General features: G+C 37.0%; 1 protein-coding gene across 3 annotated transcripts in view; it reads left to right on the forward strand.

The window, feature by feature from the left end:
* The window catches only part of kif15 (kinesin family member 15), a 67,826-nt gene that overhangs the window by 7,304 nt on the left and 47,376 nt on the right, over positions 1 to 13,146 (forward strand). For all 3 annotated transcript variants that reach the window (XM_039736175.1, XM_039736176.1, XM_039736177.1), the window contains 8 exons: positions 343 to 522; positions 2,976 to 3,185; positions 4,842 to 4,967; positions 7,684 to 7,806; positions 7,972 to 8,110; positions 8,317 to 8,420; positions 9,510 to 9,719; positions 11,436 to 11,613. In XM_039736175.1, coding sequence (XP_039592109.1) covers positions 343 to 522; positions 2,976 to 3,185; positions 4,842 to 4,967; positions 7,684 to 7,806; positions 7,972 to 8,110; positions 8,317 to 8,420; positions 9,510 to 9,719; positions 11,436 to 11,613 — 1,270 coding nt within the window. The remainder of the gene's footprint in view (positions 1 to 342; positions 523 to 2,975; positions 3,186 to 4,841; positions 4,968 to 7,683; positions 7,807 to 7,971; positions 8,111 to 8,316; positions 8,421 to 9,509; positions 9,720 to 11,435; positions 11,614 to 13,146) is intronic.

Below are 13,146 nucleotides of genomic sequence, written 5' to 3' on the forward strand. Positions count from 1 at the left end.
TAATATCACAAAAACTTCTTTTAGTTCATTATTCCTGTATTGACTTTGCCTTAAAGCTGTCATTTGCAACATTTAAAGATTAAATCAAATGTTTGATTGTGACATTATGATTGAAATCCTTACTTGATATTTTATTTATTTTACTTTGAACTCTCAATGATTTGTAAAATGCAGTGAAACCTGCTTTAACTATTGTGAGTTAAAATAGTTTTATTGTTACTGGGGTAATGGTGATTTTTTTATCATTTTATTTACTTTTTTTTTTTTTTTTAGATTAAAATCAAAATAGTTAAGAAACCAAAAAACATAAAATGACTGTCACATTTATGCGTTGACTTTCAGACAGGCAGTTCCAAGAGCTTTCTTTGCAAATGTTCATTTATCGAGATCTACAACGAGCAGATCTTTGACCTTCTGGACAGCGCCTCTGCTAGTCTCTTCCTGAGGGAGAATATCAAGAAGGGAGTATTTGTGGATGGAGCTGTGGAAAAAGTTGTGACATCAGCTGCAGAAGCTTATCAGGTAATAAAGATGAAATCTTTGAGCACACGTGTATACTATTCTTTATTTTCTTAATGTTCTGCAGAATAATCATGGTACAATATGCTATTATGGGTTATTTCAGTTTTAATTTGTATCAAATTTCTAGTTTTGCATAAATATCTTTTTTATAGCCTACAGTATGTATCTTCTAAACTGTTAATTTGATCATTTACAAGTACAGTGTATTTAGCACTATGGCCTCTTTTTCTACTAATCAGAACGATATAACAGCTGCACCTCATTTCTCTAATGGCGGACATGCCACCCCTAAATAGTTTGTCTGTTGGCCAAGTGTCTGGGGAGATGGTAAGTAAACGTAATTCAACTTTTTGTTACCTTTGCATAAAACCTCTGGATCACACTGGTGTAATACAATATAAGAACCTGCTAACAACTTTAACAGAGGTGGAACTGTTACTCTTGCAAGACAACAAATCAAATTTTATTTGACACATACAAATCAGGGATGTACGGTCACCTGTCGTCAAGAAAAGTAAGAAAACTAATAATGATAAAATAAATTGTCCACTGGTCTGTGCTATATATACAAAAAAAATGGGATCAGATTAAGAAAAAAACAACCCAATATTTATAAAAAAACATTTTGACCATAAAATATTCTTTTGTTTTTCTGTTTTAAAATTGATGAGAGCATCAGAATTAATAGCTTTTAAAAACTAAATATTTTAATTGTCAAAATTGAAATTTGTTTTTTTCTTGTACACCACTCTATACTGTCATTTGTATTGAATGAGTAGGAATTGTGGAATTGCAACAGTAAGTTTAAAACACATGGATGGTGCAGAATAAATGCGCTATGTCTGCTATAAATGTAACGTTCGTTCTTATGCAAATATGCAGCCCTGTGTGTGTAAAGAATGCTGATGAGATATGAAATTTAGTCGGTAGTCGGTGTGCCTGCTGCCAGGTGAATATTCAATAAGCTACTCTTTAGGGTTCATCTCTTTGTAATTCTGACTCTGAAGGAGTCGGTGCCACACCAGTCATGAACCTCACTGCATGTCTCTGATACAAATTATACATACAGTTTAATATGTAGTGAAATGCTGAGTTGCTTTACGAATGACAATAGTACATGACTTTATAATAGTAAAAACCATTAATACATTTCTAAATATGTGATAAAAATAATTTAATGCAAGGCAGTTTTACTAGACACTTATTGAAGGTGCAGATGGACTGTGGATAAAAGCTTCTCCTTCTCACTGAAGTGGAGTTTAGACGGCCATCGCGTTTACCTGATTGTGGCGCAGAACAGGGTGCTGTTGTGGGGATGGCTGGTGTTGCAGATGACTTTCTTTGCACTGCTCCAACATTGCTGGGTGTTCTGGAAGTTTGAGAGTGCACACCTACTGATGTGTTCAGGTAACCGTACCACTCTCTGCAGAGTTTAAAAGTCGTAAAATATCTTGGTGAAACTGCATCCATAGTAGTACTTAAATGACATAGTGACAGTAGACGTCGTGCCTTGCAGAGGAGAAACACTGAAGTTCATTGTGGGGCTGACAGAACAAGTAAATCAAAAATACTTGATTTTGAATAGAAGCGTCTGCAAGAACAGCCAATCCAAGTCTACAGATACGTTGATGAAGTCGAAGACCTTAATAAAAGTTTAGTGGAACTAAATTTAGGACAGAAATCTAGAAGGATTTTTTTCTTAAGTCATACAGATGAAATGGAGACCGTGATCTTTTGATCAGTTTTACCAGATTATTTTTCCTGAGCCATTATATGTCACGTGTGATGTGCCCTAACTAATAACTTTTTTATTAATTTTTTTTTTTTGTAAGTAAAGAAGACATTTTATGGTATTTTTTTCCTTTTGTACATTCTCTAGATACTGAGAATATTAATTTCAAAATGTGCTACATAGATTCATAGGGTCAACACTGTCACATGTACAGAGTACAATGAAATTCTTACTTGCATGTGCTAATCGTACATTTTATCATCAGATATATTGTATGATTACCATACTTGCAAACTCCCTACTTTAGCTTGTGATTTCCCCACCCATATTTTAGTTATTATTCTGTTTATTGTTTTAAGGCAGCTCATCTTAAATACACATACTTAGTATTATGGCTTTAAAGGACTGACAAGTAGCCTTCAGTATTAATTTGACACCCTTATAAGAACTTGAAGTAAAATTCACTCAGTATATTTTCTGAAATTCCATCCAAACTCCATGAACCTTCTTAAAGCAGTGCAAAGTCTTGGGGGACTGAAGCCTTTCCAAGTAGCATTTGGAACAAACCCTGAACAAAACTTTCACTGTCCACAGCATGGCATCCTCCAGCTCACTTGCTCAGCTGTGATATTCGGATCTCTGTAGGACAATCTGGTTTGAGTGATGATAACCTGCTGTAAATAAATCATTTGTCTAGTGCTTGCTGTTTTGTATTTTTAAGGTTTTATCAATGGGATGGAGAAACCGACGCGTGGCTTCAACTTCAATGAACAGGGAATCTTCAAGATCTCATGCTGTCTTCACAGTTACAATTGAATCCAAGGAGACAGTCAATGAAATTATAAACATAAGGAGCTCCCAGCTCAATCTGGTAGATTTGGCTGGATCTGAGAGACAGAAAGACACCCATTCAGAAGGGACGCGTTTAAAGGTATGTACAGTTTAGGTTAGATTTCAATTCATCTTATGGATTTTAACTAACCTTCCTTAGGAGTAATTTAATATTGAGCCTATCTAGCTATCTATCCATATACAGTGGGTACGGAAAGTATTCAGACCCCCTTCAATTTTTCACTTTGTTATATTGCAGCCATTTGCTAAAATCATTTACATTAATTTTTTCCCTCATTAATTTACACACAGCACCCCATATTGACAGACAAAAAAAATAATTTTTGAAATTGTTGCAGATTTATTAAAAAAGAAAAACTGAAATATCCCATGGTCCCTAAGTATTCAGACCCTTTGCTCAGTATTTAGTTGAAGCACCCTTTTGAGTTAATACAGCCATGAGTCTTCTTGGGAAAGATGAAAGTTTTTCAAATCTGGATTTGGGGATCCTCTGCCATTCCTCCTTGCAGATCCTTGCAAAAAGTTCTATCTTGGAGTTTGCTAAAAGACACCTGATGGACTCTGAGATGGTGAGAAATAAAATTCTCTGGTCTGATGAGACCAAGATAGAACTTTTTGGCCTTAATTCTAAGCGGTATGTGTGGAGACAACCAGGCCCTGCTCATCACTTGTCCAATACAGTCCCCACAGTGAAGCATGGCGGTGGCAGCATCATGCTGTGGGGGTGTTTTTCAGCTGCAGGGACAGGACGACTGGTTGCAATCGAGGGAAAGATGAATGCAGCCAAGTACAGGGATATCCTGGACAAAAACCACCTCCAGAGTGCTAAGGACCTCAGACTGGGCCGAAGGTTTACCTTCCAACAAGACAATGACCCTAAGCACACAGCTGAAATAACGAAGGAGTGGCTTCACAACTACTCTGTGACTGTTCTTGAATGGACCAGCCAGAGCCCCCCAATTGAGCATCTCTGGAGAGACCTAAAAATGGCTGTCTACCAACGTTCACCATCCAACCTGACAGAACTGGAGAGGATCTGCAAGGAGGAATGGCAGAGGATCCCCAAATCCAGGTGTGAAAAACTTGTTGCATCTTTCCCAAGAAGACTCCTGGCTGTATGAGCTCAAAAGGGGGCTTCTACTAAATACTGAGCAAAGGGTCTGAATACTTAGGACCATGGGATATTTCAGTTTTCCTTTTTTAATAAATCTGCAACAATTTCAAAAATTCTTTTTTTTTTGTCTGTCAATATGGGGTGCTGTGTGTATATCAATGAGGGAAAAAATGAATGTAAATGATTTTAGCAAATGGCTGCAATATAAAAAAGTGAAAAATTGAAGGGGGTCTGAATACTTTCCGTACTGTCTGTCTGTATGTATGTATGCATTTTTTTTTCTTTCTTTCTTTCATGTATTGGAGCAAGATAGATTTAGATTTGTTTTAGTTTTAACATATGGACCTCTTGGAATAGGTAATGGTGTTTGCATTGTCTCAAGGTGTGGTGGTTTAATGCTCTAAAAATGTTAATGCCTAACACTACATACTACTAGAGAATATAAATTAAATAGTGGTATGCAAACCTTTAACGTTTTCTGTGATTTTTGAGTTTAAATTAATTACTGGGTTCTGTTTTGGTTCCCATCAATGGCTTTGGTTCCTCATAGTAGACCAAACTGATTCCAAGAATAATGAATGAAGTGTATGACTGAAGTACAATTTTTATTTTTGTCGTTAGGAGGCAGGCAGCATCAATCGATCATTAAGCTGTCTTGGTCAGGTGATGATGGCATTGGTGGATGTATCAAATGGAAAGAGCCGGCACATCTGTTACAGAGACTCCAAACTGACTTTTCTTCTTCGGGTAAAACAGACTTTTAAGTTATGACATTTTGGTGCAGTGAATGTTTACTCTGATTACCTTGGGTGGTGGTTGTGTATTTTTAATTGAGTGAGTAAAGGTCTATTGAGGGTTAGCTTTGTAAAAGTTGGGACTTTCAGGGGTTTAGTTTTCTCTAAGGTTTGTATAATGTTTGGCTGGTGACTTACAACTTGACTTTTTATCTGATTAATTGTTTTGTATTTGCCTTTCTTTTCAGCACTCTGAGCTATATAATAAATACACAGTATTGTAAATAAAATATACTGTACATACACATACTTGTCAAAGAAATTATGGGAACATTTAATCATCATAGTATCTCCTCCATGCTCGAGACCTTCTTGTGATAGCACGTACCTGCTGCAGGTTACACCTCATGCTACCAGCAGTGACAAGAACACTAGCAAAAAGCAAAACCACAAAAGAATCCGTCGGGAAGGATAAGGAGAGAGCAAGTGTCTGTAGCCACCGTTCCCTTTTTGGGGTTTCTTGCTGTTGCCTCTCAGGTGCACCAAAGCAGGTGAAGCTGATTCACAATTGCTTATGCTTCCAAACTGGACAAACTGATATCCCTGAAGCTTCACTGACTTGGTGTTAGGCTGCAATCATTATTCCCTTTATTTTTACCAGTAACAGCGTACTGCACGTGACTTGAGCATTCCTAGTTTTCTCTGTTTAGCATTTGTTTGCTCAGAGATTGATGCACTTGCTGCTTCCTGAGCAGCTCTTCTCTTCTCCACCCTAGCGGCCCACTGCTTCTCTTTTTTCGTTGGCATTTTTTCACGTTAAGATTGATTAAGTTAGTTTTTGTGTTGCAATTACTGTGTACGTTTTCTTTAATTTTTCACTTAAGCAGGTACTTAAGTCTTCAATCTGCCTCAAGAATGATTAGCAAAGGTGGTAGGGAATGAGAACGGCGCCCATATGCATGCGCCGTATGGCCGCCGTGCTGCACGCTGCCAAGAGTTGATTCTACAATAAAATAAAAATCATCACCCGAAAGCAGATAGTAGACGTCACGTAGTATATGTACCAAATTTCAAGTCAGTAGGTGAAACGGTTTGTGAGCTACAGGTGTTTTAAAATCCTGGACAGACAAACGAACAGCGTATTATATAAGAAGAGATAATATAGGAAAAATGCAAAGTTGACTGACTCGTTCACTAACTTGCTCATCGGCAAAAACGCCATTTCCCATTTAGTTAAAAATCTGAAAGTTATCAGAATTTATCAGGATTGCACATCTAGTTACTTGCTAAGAAAGGACACTGTGATATATTAATATTTGGGGTTTCATTTTTTATATATATTATTAAATATAATATTAATTAATAAATATATATATATGCACAATGGTTAGCAAGTGCTATAAAGTTTGAAAGCCAGACATTGTGTCTCTGAGCTTTGGTGTTGCTTTGCTAGTAGCAAAAAGATATGGAGAGAGAAGTAGAGGCAAGGAGACCGACAGCATAAGTTTAAATTTGTCAGGTCCCTCACGTGCTACTCCATTGTGGTGTTCATTTCCATCTATGGACTTTGAACAGGGACCACCCGACCTCTGAAATCCTTTACATGCGTGTCTGCAAGTCTGAACAGAGATTGTGCCTCCACTCCTCTCCAAAACGTTTTATATATACTTTCACACTTGCAGACTTTAAGCAGGGACTCTTGATTGTTTAATGGCAGTAACTTTAACAACAGAAAGTACAATGCAGTACTGGCACTGCAATCATTTTGTGTACAAGAGACATGAGGCACACATGTTGTGTGCGGGGAGCTGTTGTGTTTGCTACATTTGGTTACGTCTGCTATGTCCTGTTTAAAACTTTATGGAACCACAGACACATATGTGTGGTCAGATGTTACACGGACAGACATTATGCAGCTCGTAGCTGTAAATTAGAATAAAAACTCGATTCATTGTTAGAACTTTGTCTGCCTATGGACAAAGAAAAGAAAAAACAAGCTTGAACATAGAACCGATGAAAAACATGAAAAGAAATACTAGAGTGACATTCATAAACCTGTAATAATGATAATATACTCAAATCTCACGTTATTCCTATGGTCATTTCAATTCAAAAGAATAAACATTCCTTTAAAATTGAGTTTTGTGTTAACCATTAGCAAAAGCCCAGCCACTAGGAAAATTGAAAATCAATCTAATGCCGGGGTGTTTTTCTCACAATTAATTGTATATACTGTAGCATGTGCAATACTAAGCAGCTCCAGTGACATAAAATGATCATTATTGTTACTTATTTTTTGACTGACACCTTTTTAACAAAGCAACTTACAACATGTGAGGTGCAATCGGCTCTTTTGTTGTTTCATTGGGAGCACAGGCAGGTGACGTAACCTGCAGATAGCAGCAGGTTTGGAGTCCACAGACTCAAGGTTTGAAGACACAAGTCCAAAGCCTTTGGTAAAAATCTTGTATATAGAAAAGTACTTAGTTACATAGTACTTCTGATACATCTGATTAACTGATGGCACTGTAACTGAGGCCTGTCATCTTATAAAATGTATTGGGCATAGCTGGGTAATAGAGCTAATACTACATATGAAGTGGTGATCTTGTTCAAATTTACTGAACTATACTAATAACATTGCATTTACGCCATATAATGATGATGATCTTTTAGAGTGATGATGATGATCCGTATTTTACATAACTTTTCCTCTTGTAATTTCAAAGGATTCCCTTGGAGGAAATGCAAAGACATTCATTATTGCCAATGTGCATCCTGGGTCCAAGTGTTTTGGAGAGACTCTTTCTACTTTACATTTTGCACAGCGTGCCAAGCTAATTAAGAATAAGGTGAGAGATATTTTCAGGTTTTTTTTCTGTTTTCCTCCAGCTGCCCTTCATGTGATTTCCTATTCAATTAAAACTCTTAATTATGTCTTTTTGTGTTTGATCATATCTATGGAGGAGTCCTATCTGTATGTTTGTTTCATGTGTTGTTCTCTAAAAATACCTTAGGCAGTGGTTAATGAAGATACTGAGGGAAATGTTCGGCAGCTCCAAGCAGAACTGAAGAAGCTGAAGGAACAATTATCTCTGATAACAGGGCAAAGGATGCAAGGAGCTGGGCAGTTGCAACAGGATATTTCACCATTAAGTATGATTTTTTAATTTGTTAAATATTCAAAGGTTCTCTTGTAGTAGAATTATAGACCAATATCGATCTACAGTGTCATTTTAATCCTCACTCCTCAATGTTGGTCAGTTGTACTGTGTTTTTTTTCCTCGTGATAAGGAACAGAAGTGAATAGTAGATGATAATGCAGCTTCTTTAAATTGGCTACTTGTTGTGTTCTTTTTGAGGCTCAGATGTTGCTTCTACAGAGAATAATGCTTCTGCTGCTTTGTTTCGGAGTCGATTTTTAAAAGCTGTGTCTTTATGGAAGAAAAGTGAAAATGACAAAAAGGTGAGCTTGCAACATTCCTATGTAGGATTTTATTGTTAAATAGCTTACTGTTTGTTTTTTTTTGTTTTTTTTTATAAAAAAGGTTGACTTAGAATTAAGCAACACCTGGTAAGTTCTTCCATAATTATTAAATCTCTAAAATTTGAACCGTGATTTCCCCCTCTATGTATTTCTTTAATCACTTTTAAAGACATTTCAATTAACTTTCTTCTCACTTATAGATTTTCTTTCTCTTCTTTGGTTTACAGATTCATATTGATACTTTGCTAGAGAGTACATTCAAACCTCTGTAGCTGTTCCAGTGCATACTAAACAAAAAATGGAATTAAGGATTTTGTTTTTTTTTGGTTTTTTTTTTAACATTATAAAATTTTATTTTAGACCTTTTGTGGTCTTCGGATCAGTGAATTAGTCTTTTGTCCTTTTGTAGGATAACAAATCGGTGCAGCTGACAGGCGTTTCTGCCAAAACCAAACGTTTTAATACTTTATGTCTACAGTTGCTTTTCTTTAGCATTAGGATTTTTTTGCAGACTGTAATCCTATTAATGTTCAAGATGTATATCAAGGGCAATTAATAAAGCTTTATAAAGTTACCAAGCAAATTTTATTTTTGGTAGACCTTTTTCCCAAGAAAAATGACACAATTTAACTTAAGATTTTCCATGTAAGCAGCAGACAGTGACACTGGTGATCAGTTAGTTAACTTTAAATTCACAGAATCTGAAATCCTTTTGCATTGCGTTTTTAACTGCCATGAATAAGTCAGGTTGATTTAAATTTGTTTGCTTTCAAATAAAAATTGTGAAAAGAAATTTATAATCAAGGAAAGGGAACTAAGGACAAAAATCACCTACTAATAACACCATATATAATAAAGTTTATAAGTAATGTTAATGTTTATTATATAATTAACAAAATTGGCCAGCTGCTTAACATTTCTGTCCAGGTTAACAGTTTTTTTTTAATATTAGAGCAGCTGCCTTTTTGATATAAAACAATTAAAATAGAAAAGTAATACTCAGATTACTCTTTTAGTCAAAACTGCTATGTAAATGTTTAATCTTATTCAGCTTTTCCTTTCCTACAGAATTTATTACAAAAAGTGGCACAACTTGAAGATGCCTGGGCCAAAAAAGACAAGTTCATCCAATCTACCAGGATGATTGTGAAATTTCGTGAGGATCACGTTAGTCGATTGGAGAAGACCTTAAAAAATGGAGGTAGTGGTCTTTCTCGTGATGACCAGAATGCTTTGATTGGCCAACTAAGACAGGAAATTGAACTTTTAAAGGAACAGGTGAGAGTTCAGCAGAATGTTTTTGACCATTAGAACATTCTAGACAAGAACAGGCCATTCAACTCAACAAAGCTCACCAGTCCTATCCACTTCATTTAAAAAAACATCAAGTCTAGTTTTAAAAGTCCCTAAATTCCAACTGTCCACCACACTACTTGGTCGCTTATTCAGAGTGTCTATGGCTCTCCGTTTTTAAAAAAAAAAACAACAAACTTCCTAATGTTTGTGTGAAATTCTCCTTTAACAAGTTTCCAACTGTGTCCCCGTGTTCTTGATGAGCTCATTTTAAAATACAAGTCTCGATCCACTGCACTAATTCCCTTCATAATTTTAAACACTTCAATCAGGTCTCCTCTTAATCTTCTTTTGTTTAAACTGTAAAGGCTCCGCTCTTTTAATGTTTCCTCATAACTCATCCCCTGTAGGCCTAGAATCTACCTAGTTGCCCTTCTCTGGTCTTTTTCTAGTACTGCTATGTTCTTTTTATAGCCAGTGTTATAAAGCTCGAGCTTAGCCTCCTGTGACTTGTACACTGCACATCAGAGTGCTATACAACCTGACATTCTGCTTGCCTTCTTAATGGCTTCTGAACACTGTCACAGTTTGGTACTGTCGAGTCTGCTATGACTCCTTAATTCTTCTCATAAGGTGGACAGACCACACATTATGTATTCAAACTTCACATTTTTAATCCCTACATGTAATACTTTTAACATTTACTAACGTTAAATTTCATCGTCCACAAATCTGCCCAAGTCCCTCTGTAATGATTTAACAGATTCTGGATTATCTGCCATGCCCTATAGCTTGGTATCCTCTGCACACTTAACCAGCTTGTTAATTATTCCAATCCAGATCTTTTGTATATGTTAAAAATAGCAGCAGACCCCACACTACCCCCTGCTGGTCACCACTCTTAACATCGGCCAGTTCTGATGAGGTTCCTCAACCATCACCCTCTGCTTCCTGTGTCTGAGCCAATTCTGCAACCATCTAAAAACATCACCCTTAACTGCCACTTCATTTAGTTTGATGCCCAGCCTCTCATGTGGCACCTTATCAAATACTTTCTGAATGTACGGATAAATAATATCATATGCTGCATTTTAATCATACCCTTTAGTTGCTTCCTTATTGGCTTCCAGCACACTAGTTTTATGTTCCAGCCATTGTGTTGCTCAGTCTTTAATAATTCCTTCCATTAATTTACTTGATCTGTGAAATGTCTGTATTCTATCTGCCTCATCTTCATGTCATTTTTTGTCAAATTATACTCATGAAATATGTTACAGTAGGCTAAGGAGCCATGATCCTTTCTTAACAATAGCCTCCAGCTGATTCCAGATAATTCCTACATGTTCCCAGTCTAGCCCATGCCCTGGTTCTGTGTTCTACCAGTATGATGATTCTAGTACACTTCTCTAACAAAATGCTGTAGTGTTCTGTTTCATAAATGCCCAAGACATCAATGGGTTCCTCTCAATATCTAGTAGCAGAAGCCCCTTGAATTGTCGGATTCATTCAGTTCTTATCCTGTCATGTACAGTGAAAGCCGCATCAATAAATGATTGTTCATATAATCCTAACCTTTGTGCCTACCCTCAGCTTCTACATAGCTGTAGATCTAAACTGACTTGTTCAAGAAATAATAAAAAAATGATGAATAGAATATTGTTTCCTCTCTCCTTTTTTTTTCCTTTTCCTTCCTATGAACAGGTTGACCAGCATCCTCGTGTTGCAAAATATGCCACAGAAAATCATGCTCTTCGAGAAGAAAACAAAAGACTGCGGTTGCTGGACTCTGTGAAGCAAGCTTTGGAGATTGATGCTCAGACGGCAGCAGACTTGGAGGGAGACTTTCTTAAGGCATTGGAAACCGAGGAAGGCTCTGCAGGTGATCTAAGTATTTCCTAACGTCCAACTTGGTAAAATAATTGCTTAGAAGAGCTAAAAAAAGCTTGATTAACAGTAGTATTTAAATGAGTAGGATTAGAGCACCACCTTTTCTTTAAAAAGGAAATTTAATCCATTTAAATCTACGATGCACAGCATTTTATTTTGACAGATACTGTATGGGTGTAATTACATTTTAAAAGTCATCTGCCTTAGCCGGCACAACTTGGTGGATATGGGAACATATAAACTCCACCGAGGCAGCAGACTGAAACCGGGTTCAAAATCGGGAACTCTAGCACTAACCACTCAGTTCTTTTAGTCTTTAGAAGTATCAGAAGAGCTATTCATCCTAGAATAAGTGCGCTGATTGCTTCTGCTGGTGATGTGTCCTTCAAGTCCATATTATTTAAGAGGAATGGTAGCTCTTCAATAATTCCTCAAAAAGAATTGTGTACAAAGGGTTTCAGAAAAGCAGTATAATGGGATGCAATGTACACAAATAACAGCTCATGTGCAGATTTCATTTTTCTGTCTGTCCAAATTCTGTCAATGCATCCCTGGTAATGGAGAGTGTGAAGCTGTAATCTGTTTCTAGTGCCACAGAATTAAGGCAGAGGTCTGCTTTAGATTGAACACTAGTGCCTCACAGAGCATGCTCACACATTTCAACCTCAGTCACTCTCAGTAGGCCAGTTTTGGTTTTGAAATCCATAATATGTGCAAGTGCTCTTATGGTCCAAGTACCTGGCGTTCTCTCTGTGAACCACTTCAACATGGGGGGTGTACACAGTGCACAGAACACATTTATGGCTCCGTTTCAAACTAGGCTTTAAGAAAAGCCATGTTGTAGCCTGCCTCACCGTGTGATCCATGGTATTTGCATATCCCCTTAACTTTGCTTCATGCAAACCTGTTAAACACACCGATAATTGTGGTTATCAAAATTAAGATGAGGTGCAGCATTTACTGGTATGGGTTGTTCTCCCATGTCCTCAAAATTCTGCTGACAAGGATGACTAACAATTCCAATTTAGTCTGTGTGTGTGACTGAATGAGCACCTGTGATGAACTGGCACCCTCTCCAGGGCTCTTTCCAACCAATTACCCAGTAGCAATGGGATAGTCCGTGGCATACCATGACCCTGAATTGAAGTAAGTGGGTTTGAAAATCATTTTTTTTTTTTTTTTTTTGCCACGACTGTATAAAGTGAAACTATACCAGTTAAACTTCCCCTTGTGTACATCCCCTAAGCAGCTTCGCTGGTGCTTTTCACAGCTCTTGTCACACCCTGATTTGCTTTTGCTGCATATTCCTCATTTTCTGGGTTAGCATAGCATAGTTTACTTCTAGAGCCAATAAGCCATTTTCTGATAATACTTTTTACAGTGGGATGAAGAGCATTTTGGAGCCAGTGCTGATGGTTATGAGAGAGTCCTTGGGGGCTTTAGCTTTGGCACCAGGATTGTTCTGGAATTTGGTGATACAATGGAAATAAATATGGACAACACCGTGTTTATAAAGTAGGAAAAC

This window comes from Polypterus senegalus, chromosome 15 (genome assembly GCF_016835505.1).
Source record: "Polypterus senegalus isolate Bchr_013 chromosome 15, ASM1683550v1, whole genome shotgun sequence".
NCBI lineage: Eukaryota > Metazoa > Chordata > Cladistia > Polypteriformes > Polypteridae > Polypterus > Polypterus senegalus.